At 46.2% G+C, this 23,282-nt stretch overlaps 1 protein-coding gene across 1 annotated transcript in view; it reads right to left on the bottom strand.

The window, feature by feature from the left end:
- The window catches only part of ACAP3 (ArfGAP with coiled-coil, ankyrin repeat and PH domains 3), a 400,069-nt gene that overhangs the window by 96,464 nt on the left and 280,323 nt on the right, over positions 1-23,282 (bottom strand). The window contains exon 10 of the mRNA XM_063943035.1: positions 22,802-22,813. Coding sequence (XP_063799105.1) covers positions 22,802-22,813 — 12 coding nt within the window. The remainder of the gene's footprint in view (positions 1-22,801; positions 22,814-23,282) is intronic.

The raw sequence follows: 23,282 nt of genomic DNA, 5'->3' as shown, positions 1-23,282 counted from the left end.
TAATGAAATGTCCACATTCACCATTGACCTCTTATTGACTAACGTCTGTTCCGGCTGACAAGAGCAAAGCAAATAAGAAAAGCAGTAGAGACAGCCCTCCTACCAAACCTCTCTTCCCATCCCAGTGTTACACTGAAACAAGCACTTGTGGATGAGGTCATTCAATAGTGAACTTTATAGGGACAGTAGGGAACTTTGACAGGATACTGCTTTGTGCCCCAACAATAGGGCAGGAAACAAACAGCAGGGGCCCCAGAGATGATGGCAAAATGCAATGCAAACCCATCACAGTGCCAACATTTGCAACAGTGGAAATGGCACCGATAATACTATATTACTTATATTTAAATAAAGGAACATTTTTATTTCGCATTTTTAGCCCTCGTTCTCTAACCAAACAACTATTATTGGTATTACAATTATTTTATTATTAAGCTTTACTCAGGTTGAGATTTACACTATGCAATATATCGTTTGTACAACCAACAAACAATATTTCGCTAAGAACATCTGTACCCGACGTCATTCACAGACCAATCACGTCAGCCTTGCAGCACAGCAGATGCTGATACATCTTGCAGATTTATCTTTATCTGCCTGTGTGTGTGGACAACCGACCAGTTATGCTGGCCGCTGGAACCCCAGACAATGATATCACAACTGGGCAGACAAATTTAAATGCCTGCCCAGTTGCGATATCTGGCCAGACATATCAAGTGGCTGATTGGTAAGTGTGTATAGGCTATACAATCAATCAGTCGCACAATTGGTGGGATGGTCGGTCGGTGAGTTGTATACTCTACCTTAGAAGGGGCTACAAGGGGTAAAAAAACAACAACAACACAGTAATAGGGTATCAGAGCATAAATGCAATACACAATGGCTGGCCAAAGCAAGTACCAAACAGTAATATTACACCGCAGACTATGTAACTAGTCCAAATAATCTCTAATCTGTATACTCCTGCTCGTTACGAGTGACACACGGTGATGCATGGGAAGAACTCTACAACTTCGCTTTCCCTATGGGGCTAATTATCACCCCCCCCCCTCCCCCCTCATTACAGAAAATGACTTGCGTACCCCCTAAACATCACATCAAGTACCCCCAGGAGTACTTATATACAGCAGAATGAAAACTGCAGACATACAGCAAAGGTAAGGTTGGTTTTCCAGTTCACATTATCACGACTTTAAATCTAGCAGGTACTGTAAATTGCTGAGATCCTGCTGGTGCCTGCAAGTCGCAGGTTATTACATTTGGACCTGAAAGTGCATTCTGATTCACTCCAATGGAAGCCTAAACACAAAACACCGTGGAACACATATGAACATTTTCCTTAGATAATACAAGCTTTCCTTCGCCATGCCACAACCCAGCTTTATTGCCAAAGCTCTGACTACAGCAACAATTATAGAACACTACTATAGGCGGTTTCAAAGACTCAGGAGAAAAGGTGTAAATCTGGTTTCAAAACCATTTTCCTTATTGGGTATTTTATTTCTACTTCCAAGTTTTTCTCATTTCTGAGGGTTTACTGGACAACCAGTCAATGGGGTATATGCAATTGCGGTCGAATTCCCGAAATTGTCGAATTTCGGGTCATTTTCGACCAAAAAAAAAAATCGCCTATGCAATTCAGTGCTTTCCGACCAAAAAACGGACTTTCAAAATTCGACTTTTTGAAATTCGAATTTTTGCAAATTCGACTTTTCTGCAATGATACAAGTGCTGCAATTCGACCAAAGCATATTCAATTCAAGTTTGGAAATTCGACAGCAGTGCTTTTAGACAGCAAATTCGTCATTTTCAATCCGCCACACTTTGGAGGGTGAAAACAAATAAAAAAATTTTAAACATGTTTTTTTTTGTGTTTTTTTGGGGGGGAATAGCAGATCTATTTATATTAGAAGGGATTAGGTACTTTTTTTTTTTTTTTTTTTGGAGGCACAAATATTATTTATATATTTTTTAAAATATTTTTATTTTTTATTTTTATTTTTTATGCTGGAACGGTGAAATCATACAAAAAAAATGGCGTGGGGTCCCCCCTCCAAAGCATAACCAGCCTCGGGCTCTTCAAGCTGGTCCTGGTTCTAAAAATGCGGGGGAAAAATTGACAGGGGATCCCCCGTATTTTTAAAACCAGCACCGGGCTCTGCGCCTGGTGCTGGTGCCAAAAATACGGGGGACAAAAAGAGTAGGGGTCCCCCGTATTTTTAACACCAGCATCGGGCTCCACTAGCTGGACAGATAATGCCACAGCCGGGGGTCACTTTTATGCCGTGCCCTGCGGCCGTGGCATTAAATATCCAACTAGTCACCCCTGGCCGGGGTACCCTGGGGGAGTGGGGACCCCTTCAATCAAGGGCCCCCCCCCCCCCCCCCCAGCCACCCAAGGGCCAGGGGTGAAGCCCGAGGCTGTCCCCCCCCATCCAATGGGCTGCGGATGGGGGGGCTGATAGCCTTTTGTGATAATAAAAAGATATTGTTTTTTCCAGTAGTACTACAAGTCCCAGCAAGCCTCCCCCGCAAGCTGGTACTTGGAGAACCACAAGTACCAGCATGCGGGAGAAAAACGGGCCCGCTGGTACCTGTAGTACTACTGGGAGAAAAATACCCAAATAAAAACAGGACACACACACCGTCGACAGTAAAACTTTATTTCATACGTCGACACACACATACTTACCTATGTTCACACGCCGACATCGGTCCTCTTCTCCATGTAGAATCCACGGATACCTGAAAAGAAAAGATCAATATACTCACCTCAGCCATGGTCCAGAGATAAATCCACGTACTTGGCAAAAAAACAAACCGAACACCCGCTCCATGCCGGACTGAAAGGGGTCCCATGCTGACACATGGGACACCTTTCCACGAATGAGACCTGTCAGTGACAGCTGTCACAGAAAGGTCTCTAAGCCAATCAGGAAGCGCAACTTCGTTGCGCTCACCTGATTGGCTGTGCGCTGTCTGTACTGTGACAGCACATCGCAAAGCCGCTCCATTACTTTCAATGGTGGGAACTTAGCGGCTAGCGGTAAGGTCACCCGCCGGTCAGCGGCTGACCGGCGGGTGACCCCACCGCTACCCGCAAAGTTCCCACCATTGAAAGTAATGGAGCGGCTTTGCGATGTGCTGTCACAGTACAGACAGCGCACAGCCAATCAGGTGAGCGCCACGGAAGTAGCGCTTCCTGATTGGCTGAAGGGACTTCAGTGACAGGAGTCACGTGATGTCCCGGCATTCGGGAGAAAGGGGTCTGATGTGAAAGCATTGGACCCCTTTCTAGTCCGGTATGGAGCGGGTATTTGCGTTTTCTTTTTTTTTTACAAGTACGTGGATTTATCTCTCTGGACGTGGATTTATCTCTGGACGCTGGAAGGTGAGTATCATTTTTTCACAGGTACCCTCGGATCGTCGGAGACCGTGGCAGTCGGCGTGTCAACATAGGTAAGTATGTGTGTGTCGGTAGTGTGTAATAAAGTTTTACTGTCACGGTGTGTGTGTCCTGTTTTTTTTGGGGTATTTTTTTCCCAGTAGTACTACAGGTACCAGCGGGCCCGTTTTTCTCCCGCATGCTGGTACTTGTGGTTCTCCAAGTACCAGCTTGCGGGGGAGGCTTGCTGGGACTTGTAGTACTACTGGAAAAAACAATATCTTTTTATTATCACAAAAGGCTATCAGCCCCCCCATCCGCAGCCCATTGGATGGGGGGGGGACAGCCTCGGGCTTCACCCCTGGCCCTTGGGTGGCTGGGGGGGACGACCCCTTGATTGAAGGGGTCCCCACTCCCCCAGGGTACCCCGGCCAGGGGTGACTCGTTGGATATTTAATGCCATGGCCGCAGGGCGCTGTATAAAAGTGACCCCCGGCTGTGGCATTATCTGTCCAGCTAGTGGAGCCCGATGCTGGTGTTAAAAATACGGGGGACCCCTACTCTTTTTGTCCCCCGTATTTTTGGCACCAGCACCAGGCGCAGAGCCCGGTGCTGGTTTTAAAAATACGGGGGATCCCTGGCCAATTTTTCCCCGGATTTTTAGAACCAGGACCAGCTCGATGAGCCCGAGGCTGGTTATGCTTTGGAGGGGGGACCCCACGCCATTTTTTTTTTTCCGGGTTTTTCCCGTTTTTTACCGTTTTTTAAAATCGCGGCAAAATCCGCCAAATCGGCCGATTTTCGCCCGCGACTCTGGTGAATCCGTTTTTCATTGAATATGGTGAATTCCGGAAGCCACCTTCCGGAATTCACCTGGCGAATTTAGTCGAATTAAAAAACGGCGAAAAATTGCCGCGATTCGCCGTGAATTGCATATACCCCAATGTGTATCTGTTTACCCTGGAAAGATATTAGGCAAAATTAATCAACAATTAATGTGTTAATAATAACAATAATGAGGTTATGTAAGGTTGAAGAGTGGATTGGCTTTCTCTTGACTTTCCGTTCAGCCAGCCAGCCAAACAATCATCTGTAGAAATAAAACTGGCTGCAAATTCAAAGCCCCAATTTATTAATATGCAATATGGTTTCATGCTTTTCCAGGAGCTGGAGGAACAGTCTTCAGAAATCGTGACCCCATGAACTCGGGCAGACTCCAGGAGCAGCCAGTCTTTTGTGAAGTCTCACTAGTGATCAGCTGTCCCCAGTATGAGCATTATTGTATGGTTATATATAAACATAGAATTTGAGGGCAGATAAGAACCACTTGGCCCATCTAGTCTGCCCTCTTTTTTATTTTTTTATTCTTTAGGTAACCTCAGCCCTATTTGAGCCTTATTTCTTTCATATGCCTATCCCATGCATGTTTAATTGCTCTACTGTCTTAACCTCTATCACCTCTGATGGGAGGCTATTACATTTATCCACTACCCTTCTGTGAAGTATTTTTTCCTCAAATTTCCCCTGAACCTGCCCTCCCTCTAGTTTCAGCGCATGTCCTCGTGTTCTAATACTTCTCTTCTTTTGGAGAATGTTTCCTGCCTGTGTCTTGTAAGAACCCTTGGTATATTTGAAAGTTCCTATCATGTCGCCCCTTCCCCTGCTCTGCTCCTAAATATAACATTTTTATTTTCACTGTCTTAGGGGGTCATTCCGACCTGATCGCACGCTAGCTTTTTTTTTGCAGCGCTGCGATCAGGTCAAAACTCGGCAAAACTGCGCATGCACCACAATGCTCAGGCGCGTCGTACGGGTACAAAGCGGATCGTTGCTGGGCGATGGATTTTATGAAGAATCCATTCGCACAGCCGATCGCAAGAAAATTGACAGGAAGAAGGCGTTTATAGGTGTCAACTGACCGATTTCTGGGAGTGGTTGGAAAAACGCAGGCGTGTCCAAGCGTTTGCAGGGCGGGTGTCTGATGTCACTTCGCACACTTGCAAAGCGAAAATACACTCCCCCATAGGTGGCGACTATCTGATCGCAGCGCTGCAAAAAATACCTAGCGTGCGATCAGGTCGGAATGACTCCCTTAGTCTCTGAGCTGGTAAAAGCTATGTATCACTTTGCTGTTCACTGTACCTTTACCATGATTTTTACCTTGTGTTCTTCCGCCTCCACTATATGCTAAACCAGTATGCTGTACCTCCACTGGTTGTACATCCCGCCAGCAGCAACCTATACAGTGCACTTCAGATGGCTGCCTCGGATGATTTCTCCATGAGAGGTATGTACTACATGTGGATCTATTCATACAGGGTATATCATACTAATACACCACGTCACTATTCCCATACGTGCCTAGGGTACATACATGGCTAATCTGCCACAGAATAACCTTCAACGAGCACCCAACATGGCTGCCTCATCTGGTACGCTCATGGATATAATGAAAAATTACATGGCTCTAAAGGTGCCCATACACTACTGCGATTTTGCCCAATTTCATCCGATTCCGATGTTTCGTGACGATAAATCAGATGAAAATGGGCAAATCGCATGTGCATTACTTCTGATCCGATGCGCGGCCCCGTGAACATCGGATCGGAGCCCCTACATCGAAAGTACTGCACTATAGTGTCAGATCCCGCAGGCATGGATGGGATCGCATACGATATATCATATGGAAAAGGACCACATACGATGTATTGTATGCAGGGCTGGTGCTAGGGTGTTCGGCGCCCCCCCCTGCAAACTATAAATTTTGCGTCCTCCCATACTTTACAAAGGGACAGCGCACATAATGCTTACACACGCAACGCCCCCTGTACCAGTGACGCTTACACACGCAACGCCCCCTGTACCAGTGACGCTTACACATGCAACGCCCCCTGTACCGGTGACCCTTACACACGTAACGCCCCCTGTACCAGTGACGCTTATACAAGACGTAACGCCCCCTGTAGCAGTGACATTATGCTGCAGTCACACATACACAAACGCACATACTGTACATACATTACACACATACATATACACAGATAATGTACACACACAGATACTATATATATATATATATATATATATATATATATATATATATAGTAAGTGATGTGCACCGGACATTTTTCGGGTTTTGTGATTTAGTTTTGGATTCGATTCCGCGGCCGTGTTTTGGATTCGGACGCGTTTTGGCAACCGTGAATTTTTTTTTTCGGATTCGGGTGTGTTTTGGATTCAGGTGTTTTTTTACAAAAAAACCCTCAAAAACAGCTTAAGTCATAGAATTTGGGGGTCATTTTGATCCCATAGTATTATTAACCTCAATAACCATAATTTCCACTCATTTCCAGTCTATTCTGAACACCTCACAATATTATTTTTAGTCCTAAAATTTGCACCGAGGTCGCTGTATGACTAAGCTAAGCGACCCAAGTGGCTGGCACAAACACCTGGCCCATCTAGGAGTGGCACTGCATTGTCAGACAGGATGGGACTTAAAAAAATTAGCCCCAAACATCACATGATGCAGAGATTTAAAAAAAAATAAGATTTTAAACCTACCGGTAAATCTTTTTCCCCTAGTCCGTAGAGGATGCTGGGGACTCCGTAAGGACCATGGGGTATAGACGGGCTCCGCAGGAGACATGTGCACCTGAAAGAACTTTCTAGTATGGTGTGCACTGGCTCCTCCCTCTATGCCCCCTCCTCCAGACCTCAGTTAGAGAACTGTGCCCCGAGGAGATGGACAATACGAGGAAAGGATTTTGTTAATCTAAGGGCAAGATTCATACAAGCCCACACCAATCATACCATATAACCTGGAATACACATAACCAGTTAACAGTATGAACAAAACAACAGTATCGGTCCACGACCGATTCTAACTGTAACATAACCCTTATGTAAGCAATAACTATATACAAGTCTTGCAGATTTTCCGCACTGGGACGGGAACCCAGCATCCTCTACGGACTAGGAGAAAAAGATTTACCGGTAGGTTTAAAATCTTATTTGCTCTTACTTTCTAGAGGATGCTGGGGACTCCATAAGGACCATGGGGTTTATACCAAAGCTCCCAATCGGGCGGGAGAGTGCGGATGACTCTGCAGCACCGAGTGAGCAAACGCTAGGTACTCATAAAGCCAGGGTATCAAACTTGCAGAATTTAGCAAAAGTGTTTGACCCCGACCAAGTTGCTGCTCGGCAAAGCTGTAATGCCGAGACGCCCCGGGCAGCCGCCCTAGAAGATCCCACCTTCCTAGTGGAATGGGCCTTTACTGAATGCGGTAATGGCAATCCAGACGTAACATAAGCCTGCTGAATCGTGTTACAGATCCAGCGAGCAATAGTCTGCTTCGAAGCAGGAGCGCCAATCTTGTTGGCAGCATACAGGACAAACAATTAATCTGTTTTCCTAATTGTAGCCGTCCTGGCTACATAAATTTTTAAGGCCCTGACTACATCCAGGGACATGGATTCCTCCAAGTCACTAGTAGCCACAGGCACCACTATAGGTTGGTTCAAATGAAACGAAGACAATACGAGTCCTCAATTCCGCTCTATCCACATGAAAAATCAAGTAAGGGCTCTTGTAAGACAAGGCCGCCAATTCTGACACATGCCTCGCAGATGCCAAGGCTAACAACATGACCACCTTCCAGGTGATAAATTTCAACTCCACCGTTTTAAGGGGTTCAAACCAGTGTGATTTAAGGAACTGCAACACCACGTTCAGGTCCCATGGTGCCACTGGGGGCACAAAAGGAGGCTGGATGTGCAGTACTCCTTTTACAAACGTCTGGACTTCTGGGAGAGAAGCCAATTCCTTCTGAAAGAATATGGACAAGGCCGAAATCTGTACTTTAACAGAGTCTAACTTTAGGCCCATATCCACTCCTGTCTGTAGGAAGTGGAGAAAACGACACAGATGGAAATCTTCCGTAGGAGCATTCTTGGTTTCACACCAAAAGACATATTTCCGCCAGATACGGTGATAATGTTTTGCCGTCACCTCCTTCCTAGCCTTTATTAGAGTAGGTATGACCTCCTCCGGAATACCCTTCTCCACTAGGATCCGGCGTTCAACCGCCATGCCGTCAAACGTAACCGCGGTAAGTCTTGGAACATGCAGGACCCCTGCTGTAACAGGTCTTCCCTTAAAGGAAGAGGCCAGGGATCTTCCGTGAGCATCTCCTGAAGATCTGAGTACCAGGCCCTTCGAGGCCAGTCTGGAACAATGAGTATTGTCTGTACTCTTTTTCGTCTTATGATCCTCAACACTTTTGTGATGAGAGGAAGAGGAGGAAACACATAGAACGACTGGAACACCCATGGCGTTACCAGAGCGTCTACTGCTATTGCCTGAAGGTCCCGGGACCTAGCACAAAACCTCCGAAGCTTCTTGTTGAGGCGTGACTATTTGAGGAACTCCCCAGAGACCCGTTATCTCTGCAAAGACTTCTTGATGAAGTCCCCACTCTCCTGGATGGAGATCGTGTCTGCTGAGGAAGTCTGCTTCCCAGTTGTCCACTCCCGGAATGAAGACAGCTGACAGAGCGCTTACGTGATTTTCCGCCCAGCGAAGAATCCTGGTGGCTTCCGCCATCGCGACTCTGCTTCTTGTCCCGCCTTGGCGGTTCACATGAGCTACTGCTGTGACACTGTCTGATTTAATCAGAACCGGTAGGTTGCGAAGAAGATTCTCCGCTTGTCGAAGGCCGTTGTATATGGCCCTTAGCTCCAACACGTTGATGTGTAGACAGAACTCCTGGTCTGACCACAGTCCCTGAAAATTTCTTCCTTGGGTGACTGCTCCCCATCCTCGGAGGCTCGCGTCCGTGGTTACCAGGATCCAGTCCTGAATGCCGAACCTGCGACCCTCTAGAAGGTGAGCACTCTGCAGCCACCATAGAAGACACACCCTGGCCCTGGGTGGACAGTGTAATTTTTTGATGTAATTGTAGATGGGACCCGGACCATTTGTCCAGAAGATCCCATCGAAACGTCCTTGCATGGAACCTGCCGAAGGGAATGGCCTCGTAAGTTGCCACCATTTTACCCAGAACCCGAGTGCATTGATGAGCTGACACTCTTTTTGGCTTTAGTAGTTCTTGGACCTTGTTCTGGAGGTCCTGGACTTTTTCCAACGGGAGGAAAACTTTCTTTTGTTCCGTGTCCAGTATCATGCCTAGGAACGCTAGTCAAGTTGTCGGAACCAACTGTGACTTTGGTAGATTGAGAATCCACCCATGTTGCTGAAGCACTCTCTGAGAGAGTGACACGTTCTCCAGTAATTGCGCTCTTGATCTCGCTTTTATCAGGAGATCGTCCAAGTATGGGATAATTGTGACTCCTTGCTTGCGCAGGATCACCATCATTTCCGCCATTAACTTGGTGAAAATCCTCAGGGCCGTGGACAGACCAAGCGGCAACGTCTGAAACTGATAATGACAATCCTGTACATTCTCGGCATCGCCTGCCTAGAGAAATGGAACCTAGATGGTATTTGGTACCGGGGACACAGTACCTCAATCAATTCTCGAATTCCCTGTGAATTAACGGTGGATACCGGACACACGTTTAACACCACCGCAGCTGCCAAGGCCTGAGTTATCCGCTTTGCAGCAGGATGACTGCTGTGATATTTCATCTTCCTCGCAAAGGACAGTCAATTGCTTACCGGAAGTAGTACAAGTGGTCTTCCGACTTCCCCTCTGGGATGACGATCGACTCCCAGTAGCAACAACAGCAGCGCCAGCAGCAGTAGGCGTTACACTCAAGGATGCATCGGAGGAATCCCAGTCAGGAGAAGACTCGTCAGACTTGCCAGTGACATGGCCTGCAGGACTATTGGCTTTTCTGTCTAAGGAGGAAATTGACACTGAGGGAGTTGGTGGTGTGGTTTGCAGGAGCTTGGTTACAAGAGGAAGAGATTTAGTTGTCAGTGGACTGCTTCCGCTGGCACCCAAAGTTTTTGAACTTGTCAATGACTTCTGATGAATGCGCTCCAGGTGACATATAAGGGAGGATGTACCTAGGTGGTTAACGTCCTTACCCCTACTTATTACAGCTTGACAAAGGCAACACACGGCTTGACACCTGTTGTCCGCATTTCTGTTAAAATAATTCCACACCGAAGAGGTGATTTTTTTTTGTAATTTGACCAGGCATGTCAATGGCCATATTCGTCCCACGGACAACAGGTGTCTCCCCGGGTGCCTGACTTAAACAAACCACCTCACCATCAGAATCCTCCTTGTCAATTTCCTCCTCAGCGCCAGCAACACCCATATCCTCATCCTGGTGTACTTCAACAGTGACATCTTCAATTTGACTATCAGGAACTGGACTGCGGGTGCTCCTTCCAGCACTTGCAGGGGGCGTGCAAATGGTGGAAGGCGCCACCTCTTCCTGTCCAGTGTTGGGAAGGTCAGGCATCGCAACCGACACAATTGGACTCTCCTTGGGGATTTGTGATTTAGAAGAACGCACAGTTCTTTGCTGTGCTTTTGCCAGCTTAAGTATTTTCATTTTTCTAGCGAGAGGATGAGTGCTTCCATCCTCATGTGAAGCTGAACCACTAGCCATGAACATAGGCCAGGGCCTCAGCCGTTCCTTGCCACTCCGTGTCGTAAATGGCATATTGGCAAGTTTATGCTTCTCATCAGATGCTTTTAATTTAGATTTTTGGGTCATTTTACTGAACTTTTGTTTTTTGGATTTTACATGCACTCTACTATGACATTGGGCATCGGCCTTGGCCGACGACGTTGATGGCATTTCATCGTCTCGGCCATGACTAGTGGCAGCAGGTTCAGCACGAGGTGGAAGTGGATCTTGATCTTTCCCTATTTTACCCTCCACATTTTTGTTCTCCATTTTTTAATGTGTGGAATTATATGCCAGTAATATATCAATAGCAATGGACTACTGTACCGTACTGCTATGTATATACTGGTGGTCAGCAAAATTCTGCACTGTCCTCCTACTATATACTGCGCACAACTACAATGCAGCACAGGTATGGATGGATAGTATACTTGACGACACAGAGGTAGAGCAATGGACTACTGTACCGTACTGCTATATATATACTGGTGGTCAGCAAAATTCTGCACTGTCCTCCTACTATATACTGAGCACAACTACAATGCAGCACAGGTATGGATGGAGAGTATACTTGACGACACAGAGGTAGAGCAATGGACTACTGTACTGTACTGCTATATATATACTGGTGGTCAGCAAAATTCTGCACTGTCCTCCTACTATATACTGCACACAACTGCAATGCAGCACAGGTATGGATTGTATACTTGACGACACAGAGGTAGAGCAATGGACTACTGTACCGTACTGCTATATATATATATATATATATATATATATATATACTGGTGGTCAGCAAAATTCTGCACTGTCCTCCTACTATATACTGCACACACCTACAATGCAGCACAGGTATGGATTGTATACTTGATGACACAGAGGTAGAGCAATGGACTACTGTACCGTACTGCTATATATATATACTGGTGGTCAGCAAAATTCTGCACTGTCCTCCTACTATATACTGCGCACAACTACAATGCAGCACAGGTATGGATTGTATACTTCACGACACAGAGGTAGAGCAATGGACTACTGTTCCATACTGCTATATATATATATACTGGTGGTCAGCAAAATTCTGCACTGTCCTCTTACTATATACTGCGCACAACTACAATGTAGCACAGGTATGGATTGTATACTTCACGACACAGAGGTAGAGCAATGGACTACTGTACCATACTGCTATATATATACTGGTGGTCAGCAAAATTCTGCACTGTCCTCTTACTATATACTGCGCACAACTACAATGTAGCACAGGTATGGATTATATACTGGACGACACCGAGGTAGAGCAATGGACTACTGTACCGTACTGCTATATATATACTGGTGGTCAGCAAAATTCTGCACTGTCCTCCTACTATATACTGCGCACAACTACAATGCAGCACAGGTATGGATGGATAGTATACTTGACGACACAGATGTAGAGCAATGGACTACTGTACCGTACTGCTATATATATACTGGTGGTCAGCAAAATTCTGCACTGTCCTCCTACTATATACTGCGCACAACTACAATGCAGCACAGGTATGGATGGATAGTATACTTGACGGAGGTAGAGCAATGGACTACTGTACCGTACTGCTATATACATACTGGTGGTCAGCAAAATTCTGACTGTCCTCCTACTATATACTGCGCACAACTACAATGCAGCACAGGTATGGATGGATAGTATACTTGACGACACAGAGGTAGAGCAATGGACTACTGTACCGTACTGCTATATATATACTGGTGGTCAGCAAAATTCTGCACTGTCCTCCTACTATATACTACAATGCAGCACAGATATGGAGCGTTTTCAGGCAGAGAACGTATATATTTGCAGCACACTGAGCACAGATATTTGCAGCACACTGAGCACAGAAACTGAGAGAACGCAGCCACGTCCTCTCGCTATCATCTCCAATGCACGAGTGGAAATGGCGGCGACGCGCGGCTCTTTATATGCAATACGAATCTCGCGAGAATCCGACAGTGGGATGATGACGTTCGGGCGCGCTCGGGTTAACCAAGCAAGGCGGGAAGATTCGAGGCTGCCTCGGAACCGTGTAAAATAGGTGAAGTTCGTAGGGGGGTTCGGATCCCGAGGAACCGAACACGCTCATCTCTAATATATATATATATATATATATACATATATATATATATATATATATACACACACACACACACACACATATATATATATATATATATATATATATATATATATATATATATACACACATACATACATACATACACACACACACACACACACACACACAGTGTATACATATACAGTCACACACACTTTCACTCACTCTTTCCAGCCACTGACAGTACATAAAGAAGTCTAGCAACTCGTCCTCCTGAGTCGCAGGCTGAAGCCTGGTCCCGTGTAGCCCCGCCCCTTATTCCCATGTAGCTCCGACCCTTTTCAGATCCGCCCAGCACACTGCACTGTGAGTGGGCGAGGACTCGAGGAGGCTTCATGATGCCGGTGCCGCTGCCTATCAGAGTGTGACAGGCGCAGCAGCCGGCATCAGCAGGGGAACTCAGCACTGGGATGCAGAGCAGGGAGAGCGCCTCTCCCAGCCTGGCACCTACCTGATTTGCATCCCTTTGCTGAGCGGTTAGCTCCGGGCATGATTGAATGCGATCCTGATGCCCGGGAAGCTGCCGGGCGGTTCAAGGGAAATCTTATGCGACTTCTCACTTGGAGAAGTCACATAAGTGTTTGGGCACCTTAACAGCTGGGGCACTACCCCTAGCACCGGGACGCTGCAACCACCCATTTTGTGTCATCTCTTCTGGGTGTGACCTATGTAGTGCGCCCAAGATGGCTGCCTCACCTGGTACCATTCATGGGTGGAATATATAACCCCTAGAAGTTATTACCCAAAATGTCTGCACCAACCCTGCAGCATGCTAATTGTGCTCTCTAGGTTTAGTTGTTCTAAATTATTTCTGGATGTTTTTCAGTTTGATGGAATTCTAATGCCTTCATACTATGTACCATATATTTGATGTATGTAAATAGACTTAAGTCCTGAAGTAGAAAAGCGCTATATAAATAAAATAATAATAATAATATTTAGTCTTTCCGGGAAAGTTTTGTGATGCAGGCCATGCACGATTTTAGTTGCTCTTCTTTGTACGCTCTTTAATGTATTTATATCCTTCTGGAGATATGGCCTCCAGAACGGGACACAGTATTCCAGATGAGGCAGTACCAATGACCTATACCTCTGATGGGGAACCTTTGGCACTCCAGCTGCCAAAGTTCCCCATCACTGACCTATACAGTGGCATTATTACTTCTTTTTTTCCTGCTACCGATTTCTGTCATTATCCAACCAAGCATCTGACATGCCTTTTTATTTGCTTTGCTACATGCTTCCCTGCCTTTAAGTGACTTGACATAGTGACTCCTAGAACCCTCTCCTCCTCAGTAGTTTCCATTATAGTACTCTTGATACTATATTTTGCCTTTGGGCTTTTGAGACCCAAGTGCATGATTTTGCATTTTTTAGCATTAAACTGTATTTGCCACGTTCTTGACCATAACTCAAGTCTACCTAGAAACTCAATCATTTGTTTTAGCCCTCCTGGTGTGTCTACCCTGTTGCATATCTGTGTCATCTGCAAAAAGGCATACTATTACTTTCCCTTCAATACAATTTGCAATGTCACCAACAAAGATATTAAAGAGCACTGGCCCAAGTACAGATCCCTGGGGTACTCCACCGGTAGCATTTCCCTCGATAGAATGCACTCCATATACTTATAGTTGTCAGCTGCTGTGGCGCATTGCCCTGCAGTGCTTTCAGCAGATCATGTCCATAGCTTAAACACTTGTGATCAATAAATCACTATGCTAAACAAATGCCAGATGAGCCATGAACGGTTTGTTGTATGTCTGCTTAGTCCATACTACACTAAAAATAATAAGATTTTACTTACCGATAAATCTATTTCTCGTAGTCCGTAGTGGATGCTGGGGACTCGTCAGGACCATGGGGATTAGCGGCTCCGCAGGAGACAGGGCACAAAAATAAAGCTTTAGGATCAGGTGGTGTGCACTGGCTCCTCCCCCTATGACCCTCCTCCAAGCCTCAGTTAGGATACTGTGCCCGGACGAGCGTACACAATAAGGAAGGATTTTGAATCCCGGGTAAGACTCATACCAGCCACACCAATCACACCGTACAACTTGTGATCTGAACCCAGTTAACAGTATGACAACGTAGGAGCCTCTGAACAGACGGCTCACAACAAGAACAACCCGATTTTTTTGTAACAATAACTATGTACAAGTATTGCAGACAATCCGCACTTGGGATGGGCGCCCAGCATCCACTACGGACTACGAGAAATAGATTTATCGGTAAGTAAAATCTTATTTTCTCTAACGTCCTAGTGGATGCTGGGGACTCCGTCAGGACCATGGGGATTATACCAAAGCTCCCAAACGGGCGGGAGAGTGCGGATGACTCTGCAGCACCGAATGAGAGAACTCCAGGTCCTCTTTAGCCAGGGTATCAAATTTGTAGAATTTTACAAACGTGTTCTCCCCCGACCACGTAGCTGCTCGGCAGAGTTGTAATGCCGAGACCCCTCGGGCAGCCGCCCAGGATGAGCCCACCTTCCTTGTGGAATGGGCCTTGACAGATTTAGGCTGTGGCAGGCCTGCCACAGAATGTGCAAGTTGAATTGTGCTACAAATCCAACGAGCAATCGTCTGCTTAGAAGCAGGAGCACCCAGCTTGTTGGGTGCATACAGTATAAACAGCGAGTCAGATTTTCTGACTCCAGCCGTCCTTGAAATATATATTTTCAATGCCCTGACAACGTCCAGCAACTTGGAATCCTCCAAATCGCTAGTAGCCGCAGGCACCACAATAGGCTGGTTCAGGTGAAACGCTGACACCACCTTAGGCAGAAAATGAGGACGCGTCCGCAGTTCTGCCCTGTCCGAATGGAAAATCAGATATGGGCTTTTATACGATAAAGCCGCCAATTCTGACACTCTCCTGGCTGAAGCCAGGGCCAGTAGCATGGTTACTTTCCATGTAAGATATTTCAAATCCGCCGATTTGAGTGGCTCAAACCAATGGGATTTGAGAAAATCCAAAACTACATTAAGGTCCCACGGAGCCACTGGGGGCACAACCGGGGGCTGTATATGTAGTACTCCTTTTACAAAAGTCTGGACTTCAGGAACTGAAGCCAATTCTTTCTGGAAGAAAATCGACAGGGCCGAAATTTGAACCTTAATGGACCCCAATTTGAGGCCCATAGACAATCCTGTTTGCAGGAAATGTAGGAATCGACCCAATTGAAATTCCTCCGTGGGGGCCTTCCTGGCCTCACACCACGCAACATATTTTCTCCAAATGCGGTGATAATGTTGTGCAGTCACCTCCTTCCTGGCTTTAACCAGTGTAGGAATGACCTCTTCTGGAATGCCTTTTTCCCTTAGAATTCGGCGTTCAACCGCCACGCCGTCAAACGCAGCCGCGGTAAGTCTTGGAATAGACACGGCCCCTGCTGAATCAGGTCCCGTCTTAGAGGTAGAGGCCACGGATTTTCCGTGAGCATCTCCTGAAGTTCCGGGTACCAAGTTCTTCTTGGCCAATCCGGAGCCACGAGTATCGTTCTTACTCCCCTTTGCCGTATAATTCTCAGTACTTTGGGTATGAGAGGCAGAGGAGGAAACACATACACTGACTGGAACACCCACGGTGTTACCAGAGCGTCCACAGCTATTGCCTGAGGGTCTCTTGACCTGGCGCAATACCTGTCCAGTTTTTTGTTGAGGCGAGACGCCATCATATCCACCTTTGGTTTTTCCCAACGGTTCACAATCATGTGGAAGACTTCTGGATGAAGTCCCCACTCTCCCGGGTGTAGATCGTGTCTGCTGAGGAAGTCTGCTTCCCAGTTGTCCACTCCCGGAATGAACACTGCTGACAGTGCTATCACATGATCTTCCGCCCAGCGAAGAATCCTTGCAGCTTCTGCCATTGCTCTCCTGCTTCTTGTGCCGCCCTGTCTGTTTACGTGGGCGACTGCCGTGATGTTGTCCGACTGGATCAACACCGGCTGACCCTGAAGCAGGGGTTTTGCCAGGCTTAGAGCATTGTAAATCGCTCTTAGCTCCAGTATATTTATGTGAAGAGACATCTCCAGGCTTGACCATACTCCCTGGAAGTTTCTTCCCTGTGTGACCGCTCCCCAGCCTCTCAGACTGGCATCCGTGGTCACCAGGACCCAGTCCTGTATGCCGAATCTGCGGCCTTCTAACAGATGAGCACTCTGCAACCACCACAGAAGAGACACCCTTGTCTGTGGCGATAAGGTTATCCGCTGATGCATCTGCAGATGCGATCCGGACCATTTGTCCAGCAGATCCCACTGAAAAGTTTGTGCGTGGAATCTGCCGAATGGGATGGCTTCGTAAGAAGCCACCATCTTTCCCAGGACTCTTGTGCATTGATGCACAGACACTTTTCCTGGTTTCAGGAGGTTCCTGACAAGTTCGGATAACTCCTTGGCTTTCTCCTCCGGAAGAAACACCTTTTTCTGAACCGTGTCCAGAATCATTCCCAGGAACAGCAGACATGTTGTCGGGGTCAACTGAGATTTTGGAAAATTCAGAATCCACCCGTGTTGTTGTAGCACTACTTGGGTTAGTGCTACTCCGTCCTCCAGCTGTTCTCTGGACCTTGCCCTTATCAGGAGATCGTCCAAGTAAGGGATAATTAATACGCCTCTTCTTCGCAGAAGAATCATCATTTCGGCCATTACCTTGGTAAAGACCCGAGGTGCCGTGGACAATCCAAACGGCAGCGTCTGAAACTGATAATGACAGTTTTGCACCACGAACCTGAGGTACCCTTGATGTGAAGGGCAAATTGGGACATGCAGGTAAGCATCTTTTATGTCCAGGGACACCATAAAGTCCCCTTCTTCCAGATTCGCTATCACTGCTCTGAGTGATTCCATCTTGAACTTGAATTTTTGTATGTACAGGTTCAAAGATTTCAGATTTAGAATAGGTCTTACCGAGCCGTCCGGCTTCGGTACCACAAATAGCGTGGAGTAATACCCCTTTTCCTGTTGTAGGAGGGGTACCTTGACTATCACCTGCTGAGAAAACAGCTTGTGAATGGCTTCCAATACCGTCGCCCTGTCTGAGGGAGACGTTGGCAAAGCAGACTTTAGGAACCGGCGAGGGGGAGACTTCTCGAATTCCAACCTGTAACCCTGAGATACTACCTGCAGAATCCAGGGGTCCACCTGTGAGCAAGCCCACTGCGCGCTGAAATTCTTGAGTCGACCCCCCACCGTTCCTGAGTCCGCTTGTAAAACCCCAGCGTCATGCTGAGGGCTTTGCAGAACCCGCGGAGGGCTTCTGTTCCTGGGAAGGAGCTGCTTGCTGCCCTCTCTTACCCTTTCCTCTGCCTCGGGGCAGATATGACTGTCCTTTTGCCCGCTTCTTATAGGACCGAAAGGACTGCGGCTGAAAAGACGGTGTCTTTTTCTGTTGGGATGGGGTCTGAGGTAAAAAGGTGGATTTCCCGGCAGTTGCCGTGGCCACCAAATCCGATAGACCGACGCCAAATAATTCCTCCCCTTTATACGGCAATACTTCCATATGCCGTTTGGAATCCGCATCACCTGACCACTGTCGTGTCCATAAACTTCTTCTGGCAGATATGGACATCGCACTTACTCTCGATGCCAGAGTGCAAATATCCCTCTGAGCATCTCGCATATAAAGAAAAGCATCCTTTAATTGCTCTAAAGTCTGTAAAATACTGTCCCTATCCAGGGTATCAATATTTTCAGTCAGGGAATCCGACCAGACCACCCCAGCACTGCACATCCAGGCTGAGGCGATGGCTGGTCGCAGTATAACACCAGTATGTGTGTATATACTTTTTAGGGTAGTTTCCAGCCTCCTATCAGCTGGATCCTTGAGGGCGGCCGTATCAGGAGACGGTAACGCCACTTGTTTTGATAAGCGTGTGAGCGCCTTATCCACCTTAGGGGGTGTTTCCCAGCGCGCCCTAACCTCTGGCGGGAAAGGGTATAATGCCAATAACTTTTTTGAAATTAGCACTTTTCTATCTGGGTTAACCCACGCTTCATCACATACATCATTCAATTCCTCTGATTCAGGAAAAACTACAGGTAGTTTTTTCACCCCCCACATAATACCCCTTTTTGTGGTACTTGTAGTATCAGAGATATGCAAAGCCTCCTTCATTGCCGTGATCATATAACGTGTGGCCCTACTGGAAAATACGCTTGTTTCTTCACCGTCGACACTAGATTCAGTGTCCGTGTCTGGGTCTGTGTCGACCGACTGAGGTAAAGGGCGTTTTACAGCCCCTGACGGTGTCTGAGACGCCTGGGCAGGTACTAACTGGTTTTCCGGCCGTCTCATGTCGTCAACTGATTTTTGTAATGTGCTGACATTATCACGTAATACCATAAACAAAGCCATCCATTCCGGTGTCGACTCCCTGGGGGGTGACATCACCATTACCGGCAATTGCTCTGCCTCCACACCAACATCGTCCTCATACATGTCGACACACACGTACCGACACACAGCAGACACACAGGGAATGCTCTATTGAAGACAGGACCCCACTAGCCCTTTGGGGAGACAGAGGGAGAGTTTGCCAGCACACACCCAAGCTCTATAATATATATGGGAACAACCCTATATAAGTGTTGTATCCTTATAGCAGCTTAAATATTGTAATATCGCCAAAAAAAGTGCCCCCCCTCTCTGTTTTACCCTGTTTCTGTAGTGCAGTGCAGGGGAGAGTCCTGGGAGCCATCCTCACAGCGGAGCTGAGCAGGAAAATGGCGCTGTGTGCTGAGGAGAATAAGCCCCGCCCCCTATTTCGGCGGGCTCTTCTCCGGAGTTTGTGAGATCTGGCAGGGGTTAAATACATCCATATAGCCTCAAGGGCTATATGTGATGTATTTTTTAGCCATAAAAAGGTATTATACATTGCTGCCCAGGGCGCCCCCCCAGCGCCCTGCACCCTCCGTGACCGCTGTGTGAAGTGTGCTGACAACAATGGCGCACAGCTGCAGTGCTGTGCGCTACCTCAGGAAGACTGAAAAGTCTTCTGCCGCCTGCTTCTGGACCTCTTCCATCTTCGGCATCTGCAAGGGGGGTCGGCGGCGCGGCTCCGGGACCGGACTCCATGGCAGGGCCTGTGTTCGATCCCTCTGGAGCTAATGGTGTCCAGTAGCCTAAGAAGCCAATCCATCCTGCACGCAGGTGAGTTGACTTCTCTCCCCTAAGTCCCTCGATGCAGTGAGCCTGTTGCCAGCAGGACTCACTGAAAATAAAAAACCTAAAAACTTTTTCTAAGCAGCTCTTTAGGAGAGCCACCTAGATTGCACCCTGCTCGGACGGGCACAAAAACCTAACTGAGGCTTGGAGGAGGGTCATAGGGGGAGGAGCCAGTGCACACCACCTGATCCTAAAGCTTTATTTTTGTGCCCTGTCTCCTGCGGAGCCGCTAATCCCCATGGTCCTGACGGAGTCCCCAGCATCCACTAGGACGTTAGAGAAATAGGGATAATTTATCAACACCAGCACAGGTAACTGCAAGGTGGTTGCTATAGTCTTCGGCAACCTACTAGATTCTAAATTACATTTTTTTCAATAAAAGTTTAGAAAGTGAAAGTAAAGGTCTTGTAGAAGCTATTCACCACTTGTTCTGATAAGCGGTGTAGTGGGTAAAGTTGCCTCCCAATCTCCACCTGCACCACGGGACACTGCCAACCGCAGGAGGGATAGTACCTGGGAATCGTGACAGTTGGGGGTTACGAATAGTGTAAGTAGTGAACAGCAGGATTGGTGCTACAATGATGACATCCCATTTTCCCCTCTCTCATACCTACAGTGTATTTCCACATGGTCTTGTCTCACTCAGTCCTTCTATCTACTGCAAAGGTACTATTTGCCTATTTTGCACAGAATTATCTTTATGTTCATTCCTAAACATGACCGTTATTCGAATGTACTTCAAAATTAGTATACTGTATGAGGAACAAGCTATTCCACCCTTCTCCCTACTTTCCTCTCATAATTTATTTTTTAAATATAAAGCGATTCAATATCACAAAATGTTAAACAGTATGTATGTATGTATGTATGTATGTATGTATGTATGTATATATATATATGTATATATACACACACAAATCTGAAAGACTGTTAGATGGAATGTTAAGAAAACCAGTCTATATATGGAGCAAATGCACAGGGACTGGGCCTTATTTACTGTATGTTCCACATCATCAGCAGTATAAGCCCCGATTTTCCAATAATCAGGTCAAGTTATAAGGGAGAGAATGAGAATATATATAAAATAAAAAATGAGCATGTTCTTGAAGTGGCCCTGGTTCAAGAAGAAATTAAGGCAGTGCCAGGAAGTTGGTACTACTGTATCCGAAGCCAACAGAATGCTGGGGCAGGCTATTGTGGCACACAGGCCACTGGTCTGATTGTCTGCTGCACTGTAGGACACAACAAGCTTCAGAAATGACAAGCTGCTACCGAAGGATCCATGATAACATTTCATCACTATGCTCACTGAAAGAACTCCATCGATGTCACATGTGCAGGACCTCACTGGTCCTCCATCTGGATGTAAGCGCAATCTGGGGCAGGACATATATTTGTCTCATTGTGCAACCACCCCCCGAGCGAAAATGGACATCCATAAAAGCTTCAGGGTAATAGGGTGCCTGGGTAGAAATTGTGGTGGCTGTTCAGCCCCTCCTGTCCGATATACCAGGATGCAAGGATGAAAGATAGAGGGTCCTAACAGTAACATCTCCTCCTCACCCTAGAGGGCCAAAGATCAACTTGATCAGGGGTTGAATATAGAGAAAGACATACGAGGGAGTACCTATTTAGAAGGAGTAGATAAAGGGAAACAAGACACCTCCTGGCCATGCGCCAATGGTACAAGGACCTGTCTACAGCACTGAAAACAATATTTGCGAGACACAGCATAGCGGAGGGTTATAGGTTAGAGACAGACAGCTACTCTGTGCCCAGTGCCAATGTCTTCCTAATGTTAGAACATGACCCATCATCTATTCCACACTACTGCAGGTGGAAAACAAACATAATCATACAGATGTTTCCATGCTTCTGAAGAAGTCATGGGGCTATTTCTTGATGAAACACATCAAGATACCCAAATCAACACCAGTGGACAATAAGAGTACCGCCAATAATGGACCTGAATATCGATCCGGACAAGCCTTTTGTGCATGACATAATATCAGCCTGCCTGAGCCATCTTGTAGACTGTAAGGACATCAGTCTACAAGTGGGTAATAACAATCCTTGCTGCTTACTGTTCTGGAAATCCACATAACTAAATACTGTGCAAACTGGACTGACTTTAATTGGTCCCAAATATGGAACTATATTAGTGGCCACCGACTCGATATAGACTCCTTTGGACTCAACCTTACTGTCAGTACTTACCTTATCTGCCAAACATTCTTAATTTTAATAACAGGTGATTTTTATTGTCAATTTCTCTTATAAAATAATAAAATTGACATGTTTTTTTTTTATCTCAGTCAAGCCGTAAAAAGTGTTATTATAATGATTTTATGCTACATAAAGTTAGTTATAAGTATATACTCATACGTACATCAATACCATTAGTGCTGTTCCTATTTATTAGATGTTTCATGAATATTGGAAAAAATGAAAATGCATAGAATATGTAAAAGACTCACCTGTAAGAGGGTCTGGACATCACACAATAACCAGCAAGGTGATAAGAGAAGGGTTGGAGAAATAAAAAACAGAATGTAAAATTAGGTTACTGGGTAATTCTTTCTATGGGGGAGATGTATCAAGCAGTGAAAATAGGGGACAAGTGGAGTAGTTGCCCATAGTAATCATTCAGCTGTGAGGTAGCATTTATCAAGTATATTTGATAGGTAGAAGTGATTGGTTGCTATGGGCAACTTTTCAACTGGTCCAATTCGTCACTCTTTCCATTACTTTATACATCTCCCCCTTAGACAGGTGATTTGTCACATATCTTAATACAGTGGAATATAGACAGTTGTTCAGGCATATCTTCCAGTTACTAAGTGCATGATAAGATCTCTATTACTATTACTATTGGTGGTTCCAAATTGTACAAACAGGGTCCTAGGCCCTGGGGACATGAAATGAAAGGAAGGGGACATGAAAAAACAGCTTGAAACA

This window comes from Pseudophryne corroboree, chromosome 10 (assembly GCF_028390025.1).
Source record: "Pseudophryne corroboree isolate aPseCor3 chromosome 10, aPseCor3.hap2, whole genome shotgun sequence".
Classification (NCBI taxonomy): domain Eukaryota; kingdom Metazoa; phylum Chordata; class Amphibia; order Anura; family Myobatrachidae; genus Pseudophryne; species Pseudophryne corroboree.
Note: the sequence above shows the minus strand (reverse complement) of the source record. Positions and strands in the feature narration are given on the sequence as shown.